Source organism: Episyrphus balteatus, chromosome 1 (genome assembly GCF_945859705.1).
Source record: "Episyrphus balteatus chromosome 1, idEpiBalt1.1, whole genome shotgun sequence".
In the NCBI taxonomy this organism is placed as follows: Eukaryota; Metazoa; Arthropoda; class Insecta; order Diptera; family Syrphidae; genus Episyrphus; species Episyrphus balteatus.
This window is the reverse complement of record NC_079134.1, coordinates 165,365,621-165,372,955: the sequence shown is the minus strand read 5'-3', so window position 1 is coordinate 165,372,955 and position 7,335 is coordinate 165,365,621. Positions and strand designations below refer to the sequence as shown.

General features: G+C 27.2%; 1 protein-coding gene across 1 annotated transcript in view; it reads left to right on the top strand.

Annotated features, from left to right (window-relative positions):
* Positions 1-311: 311 nt before the first annotated feature.
* The window catches only part of LOC129911993 (titin-like), a 62,773-nt gene continuing 55,749 nt past the window's right edge, over positions 312-7,335 (top strand). The window contains exon 1 of the mRNA XM_055990082.1: positions 312-1,189. Coding sequence (XP_055846057.1) covers positions 1,165-1,189 — 25 coding nt within the window. The 5' untranslated portion in view covers positions 312-1,164. The remainder of the gene's footprint in view (positions 1,190-7,335) is intronic.

The following is a 7,335-nucleotide window of genomic DNA, read 5'->3' as shown; positions in this document are numbered from 1 at the left end:
ATCGTTCCAATTTTTTATAATTTATTAAAAAATCCAGAAAACAGGTGTATCTGAGAGATCATTGTAAACACGATAAAACCAAGTTCCCACAAGTTAATTGTGGAAGAGAAATCAAAACAAATTAATAAAAAATGATTTATTTTTTCATCACACAAAAAATCCCACAATTTAAAATATTTTTTTTTTGTTTGGTCTACGTCTAGCCTGCTTTTAAAATGTTTTTATTTTGTTTTAGTTATTTTTTTTATTTTAATATTCAAAACTGCAACTCATAAAACCACCACACACCGGTATGATCTCAAAAAAAAAAAAAAAATTATATATTTTTGAAATTCTTCGTTTACGTCGCTTCGTGACTGTAGCGTGAAAAACTCATCGCATTTTCCATCATAATCATACACATAAATCCGAAGAGAGAGGGCATCATCCCAAAAAAAGATACACCAAAAACAAGAGAGTTTTCCTGCGATCATTAAAATTGCGAGGAGGAAATTTTTCGAAAGCTACAAATTTTCCGACACCACAGTTTTCGGTCTTCAGTCTGAGGAAAACTATCGGGGCTCCAGGTAGACGCTGGACGTGTATGCTTAAAAACGAAAATAATTTTATTCTAAAAAAAAAGTTGTGTCTGTATCTATAGGAGGCATGAGTGTTCTTTTTTTATGTGCCCATAAAATTTAAGTCTTGATTTTTCAAAGATATTGAAAAATAATTGTGGAAATATTTTTCTCAATTGTCCTTCGCGGCGGTTAATTTTTTAAAATAGTTTTTTGATTTTTGTTTTGAAATTAAAAAAAAAATCACATTTCTGTCTTTTAATGCAAAAAATAAATAAAAATACCACAGAAATGTGAGAAAATATAGTGAAAAAGTTATATTTTTGTCTGTGAGCTAATTATAGTTTTTTTTTTCTGCTTCTAAAAATTAATTTCAAAGAAAAGCCAAGAAAATATAAATAAATTTCAAAATTAAATTAAAAGAAAGAAGAATAAAAAAAAAAGAAATCATACAAAAGGTAAAGTGAGTGAGAAAATTGTGAAAAAGTTCTTCTGGTTTTTTTGTTTGTGAGAGTGTTTTTGTACGAAATAATTGGATTTCCTGTGAAATCCAATGGATTAACTTCTCTCCATACAGGATACGGATACGACACGGAAAAAAAATAAAATGGATAAAGCAGCGCACGCATCAGGTAATATAAATTGATGAGATGATGCCTATCTTTGCCACACACTGCTGTCGCTGTGGCAGCTAAAGATATAAAAATGTATTTGTGTGTTACGCAACAAATTATATTCCAAAGGAAAAATTATTTATCCAATGGATTTGTGTATTTAGGCCCGGCAAAATATAGGGTAAATTTGTGATGTTTTTTTTTTTTTTTCTTAAAGCAATGTTGTGAAATTAATGAGGTTTTTAACAGTTGTGGTGATCTTAAAAATAAATAACTAATTAATTAAATATATATGTAATTAAATTAAATAATTAATTGAATAATGTTTTCTTTGATATTGTTAATTATTTTATTTAACGATATCCGTTTTAAACAAAATCATGTAAAAGTTGAATAATTTATTGTATGTTTACTATTGTGCCTTCTTACAAATCATTTGCAATTTTTTTCTGAATATTTAAAAACAAAACAATTCGAATGTCAAAATTCTCTTTAAACCAACAAATGAAAAACTTTTGTTTATCCTTAGTAATCATTTGTTGTTGTTTACCAAATAAAATTTTACTGAGCTAAGTACTGAGTTACCAATAAAAGACGGCTAATGTGTTTGGAATGGCAACCTAATTTAAATGGAAAAATAATACCTGTATTAATAAATAATTTATCTCATTGCTTTTATTTGCCTTACAAGTTTGCACGTTTTGCCCTCCTGTGAAAAACACTGTCGTACACGTGAAATCAACATGAGTAGGTAATAATAAATTTTTATTTAAATTAATTTTTTTTTATTATTTATAGAAGAACGTTTTAAATAAGAAGCTAAAATTAAACATTAATTAAAATTTAACATTAATTAAAAATCGCATACCCATACAATTTGACAATAAAACAATAAAACCGTGAGGATTCTAAAGGTACTCCTTACTCATAGCTTATTAAGAAAAATAAAATATAAGAATTGGTCGTGCACACTTGCTCTTGTAGGTATCTTTCAGATATGTGCTATCCGTCCACACGGTTAGGCGGTGGAAAATATTTATATATTTCTAAGTCGCCAGCTAAACTTGAAAAAGAACACAGGGTTCTTAATGACAAAGAAAAAATCATGTATGCAATTCACACGTGGTTGAAGTGAAACCTTAAAAATCATTTAAAAAAAAAACGAAAAAATATAACTTTTTTTTATTCCATCACTTTTTTTATATGACAACCTACAATAAATTTTATACCATCTGAAAGCTTATTGTTTCAGCTCAAAATATTTATATCGACCATGTCTATACAACATCTACAAAAAGAGCTAGAATTTTTTTAACACAATTAGTTTTCATATATTTTTTTATATCATTATTATTTCACTTTTTATATGACGCTTCAATCATATTTCTACCATGCCTACAAAAAAAGTAAGAATTTTTTAAAGCCAACCATGTCGAAATTTCAAACTGAGATTACGGTACTTCCTCTACTGCTGGCTGATCATCAGCAACAAATCTTGACATGTGTTTTGAGGTATTTTTCAAGTTTTTCAATTAAAGATTATATAACTTGTAGAGCACGTACCGTTATGTGTGATATATTAAATGAAAGGTAATATTATCAGCATGCGTATTGAAGTTAAATAAATTTGTTATGTGCTCTAGATCAAAAGATATAACGTTTTTAGAAAAAGAACATCTTTTTACCGTTATCTCAGAATTTTTAATATGAAATTAATTGAAATTTTGCACAATCATAATTTATTTAATTAACAATCTACTGTATAAAATTCATTCATCTATCTATTAAAACAAAAAAGTTATGATCAATTGATTTTTTGTGTCGCTTTTTCGTTTCATCTTGTTTCAAATCACTACGATACTAAAGAAGTTTTCACTTCAAAAAAAAAAAAATAATTAAGATATTACGTACCTACATACCATGTTTTCAGATCAAAATGTTAAACTAGGGCAAATAAAATAAACGTTCTTGTTTTAATGACAAAAGTTGTTTTTTAAATCATTTTTTATAAAAATTCATAAAAGAAAATTTTAGTTGATTTTCAAAATTATTATTCATGAATTTTTTTCATTTAGAGCCAATTTTTCAATCTTCTAATAAACAGTCAGTTAACTGTTCGACGAACAAAGTTATTAGGCTCATAAACAATCAGATAAAAACATTGAATTTTTCAATCAAGAATAATTTATTCTACAGAATAACAAAAAAAATTGTCAAATTGAAAAATATTTAAAATTAAACGTCATTTTTATTCATGATTGTTTTTGTTTTCTTGTGTTCCACTGTACTTTTTCAAAAATTTTTCAAAACAGCTTTGACAACTGACACAATATTTTTGTTTGGATTATTCCTTAGAATAATTTTTATTCGTCTCTGAAAGAAGCAGATAGTTTTATTCTTAGGAATAAGCTATATCTGCTTGTTGAAAAATTGATTTTTTCTCTATCCTTAGGAATAAGTACTAACTGACTGTTTAACTGACTATTGAAAAATTGGCCCTTAATCAAATTATATTTTATTTTAAAAATTTTCTTGCATTTTTCAAAATTAATTGTCCATTATTCTTATGAAATTGGCTATTCATAAAATTTAATCGAACCGTTTTTAAAAAAATGGGTGCTCCCAAAACAATTTTGTTTTTCAAAAATAAAAAATATCCGAAAAAGTATTTTTTTTAAATTTTTAATTTGGGCTGGGGTCAAAATTATGTATATGTCAAAATTCGGATTCCAAAATTCTGTATTTTAAAATTCTGTAAATTCAAAATTCTGTATTTTAAAATTCTGTAAGTTCAAAATTCTGTATCCTAAAACTCTGTAAATACAAAATACTGGATTTCAAAATTCTGTAAATGATAAATGAAAAATTGTTTTGATAATGAAATAAAGTGCACACTTTTTTTCATTATCAAAACAATTTTCATTTATCATTTACAGAATTTTGGAATACAGATTTTTGGTATTTTCTTTGCAGAAAATGCTTTGAAGTAAAATACCTCCCCAATGTATTTGCATATGCCTTACAGCTTTTAGTTTGAATTTGAATAACATACCTTGAATTCCAAAATACTAGTTATGTACATATATTAAGCCAAGAATCTTTATATCATTTTGTTTTTCGTTATTTTTTATTTGTTTTTGTCTTTTTTGTAACGTCTTTTAGGGCCATTTGCTGAAGAGAAACTTAAATATTTATGTATGTAGAACTCTTATTCCCTAGTTTTTCCTCAGCGTAAACTGTCAAATATGTTTTATGTAGAACATAAATCCTTAATTTGTTATTTGAATACAAATTGTTCAACAGGCAATATAAAAATGTTTGCAATATACAGAATTCCAAAAAGCAGAATAATGGATTTTCAGAATTTTAAAAACAGAATTTTGGATTTACAGAATTTTGAAATACAAAATAATAGAAAAGCAGAATAATGGAATACAGATTAGGTATGTTCATACAGAATTATTTATTCAGATAGAGAATTTTGGTCATACAGAATTTTGGTATACAGAATAACGACCCGTTCCATAACTTTACATAAAAATGTTCTTCAAAATTGATTCAGCCAATTTCGAGTAAATCCGATACAAAAGAAAACAATTATGAAAATATGCACACAAATTTTAGTCAAAATTGTTACAGGTATTTATAAGAAAAGAAGGATTTTCCATGTTGGTAGACAGGTATCGTTCACTTTTGTCTTAAAAAAAGTTTGAGTATCCCCTTTGGGGAATTAACGTAAATTCTTATTACCACGTTTGAAGCAAATCGCTTCGATATACAAATTTGGTGAATGTATATGAAAATATAAGAAAATTAAAAAAAAAAAACTATTCTTTAAAGAAATTGAGCTTTTTATATAGATGCATTTTAAGAAAATAATTTTTTAAAATCCTTATTCATAGACCCCTTAAAAAAACTAATCATCTTTAAATTAAAAAAAAATTAAATAAAGTTGTTATGCCATTTTGTAGAAATTGTTAACCAACACCTTAAAGCAAAATTATAAACTTTATGGCCCGATTTGTGAGAATCCTAAGAACGATCAAAATTGTAAACAGAACTTGTGAGTTTCGATTCTTCACAAGAAAGAAAATTGAGCTATTATTGGTTAGATTTTATGGTTATTAATGGTTAGATTTTATCACAATAATTACATATTTGATTTTTATTTATTTGCTACTAACATTAGTTAAATTCAAGGGGCACGGTAGTACCCAGCCAAGTTCTATAGAAACTTTGGCATTACACCTTTATTTATAGGAAACAACTACTCATTGATTTAATATAGCTTATAAAACCAATCTTCTTCTTTGGAAGCAGCTCAGGTCATTTTTAACCAACCCTTTTTGTTGAGCTGATCGAAAACAAACTGCTCACAAGATTTCAGCTACCTCCTTAGGATAAGTAGTTTCGGAGATATAGGCCTTGCAATATTGCAAAATCGTACCTCATAATTATGGAGCACTTTCAGTTATCATAGCAACTTGAAATTTTGCACAGCGAATGGTCTTGTGGTGCAAACTAAGGAAAAAATCAGTTAAATTTTGATTGTTGACTTGGCAATTTTTCAAATAACTTTAAAAATCGATAATTAAGAGAAAAATTTACAAGAGAACAATCAAAATTTAACTGATACAAATTTAAAATCAAACTTTTGAACTTGGTGCACTTTTATATCTCAGTACTTTTTGTATCAGTATAATTTAAACATAGGAGAACTTGGCGCTTTTTTAACAGTTATGCTTTTGTTGTAATCATTTTTTAACCTACCAAAAAATGAAATTAAATTATTTTCGAGAAATAATATAATGTAGCTTTCCTGTATGTGATCGAAAACGCTTCTACTTCCATCCATCTGAATCTGAAAATAATTTACCGGCACTGCCGGCTTGGCGGCGACATGCAGAAAAAAAATAATCTCTTCCCTGCACCAGAATTTCGAAAATACAAAAAAAAAATGGGAAAAGCTTAATATAGAAATAGATACTAGGTGCCTCTACCAGCAGCTCCAATATTGTGACAGTCTCCAAACCTTGCTGCCGGGACTATAAAACGGGACGTTCAGACACATTTTTACATATACTGACTAAAAAAAAAAAAAGGAATAAACAAAATGTAACAACAAGAATAACAGACCACGTTATTATATATTTTTGTTTTACTTAAATTTACATACGAGTACACGCAGATACTAAAAAGAATACTAATTTTTGCTCAAATTTTATTTATAAATTTTCACACAACCGCAGACTACTAAGGAACATTATTTTTGCAATTGGTAGAAGATTCTGATGAATATTGTGTTGTGACACGCGATTAAAAGCACGATTTTTAATTTTATTTTTAATTGTTTATTTTTACGTAAATTTTTGCTTATAGAGTTTTTGTGGTTAAGATTTGTTGATGAAAAAAAGAATTTCCCGAATACACATCACCTAATGATTTCTAATTTTGCTTCGAAAAAATAATAATTATCAACACTTTGTGGTCATTTAACTCAATCTCACCTTTGATCCATTCAATTCGATTTTATTGATAGACCAATGAGTTTATATTAATTTTGTAACATTAGAAATTTATTGGGATCATAATTTGAATGTCAACATTGGCAAAATCCACCTGTTTGTATGTTAGAAACGCTATTTTCGAAAGAGCTAAGATACTAATATGTGTCATACTCATAGTGGCAATGACTAATGTCGAATAGTATTTTTAAAAATTATGTGTTGATTGTATAGTTTTTGAGATTGGCAATTGATGTGAGCAACAAATTTTCAAAACAAATGATGTGAGAACTTTTTGGCACAAAGTAAAAAAAAAAAATATAAAATAAAATTTAGATTAAAATTAAATTTTTATTAGATACAAAGATCGAGAAGCGATATAATATTTGTATACAGAGAAATTAGGAATTAATGTTTACGTCTTGTTACGCAAACAAAATAATCTACACGTAGATACTCGTATATGGTAGAGGTACCTGTCTGTTGTGGAACTTGTTGTATTGGGAGGATATTTTGAAGAAGAACTGAAAAAAAATATACCAAAATAAAAATTTTCTTGCATCTGTTCTGTGTTGTTTGGTTGTTGTCTCTCTGAGATATTCACGGATAAATTTTTACTATTTTTAGATCATTCGAATATATGCAGTCGGATGCATTTTG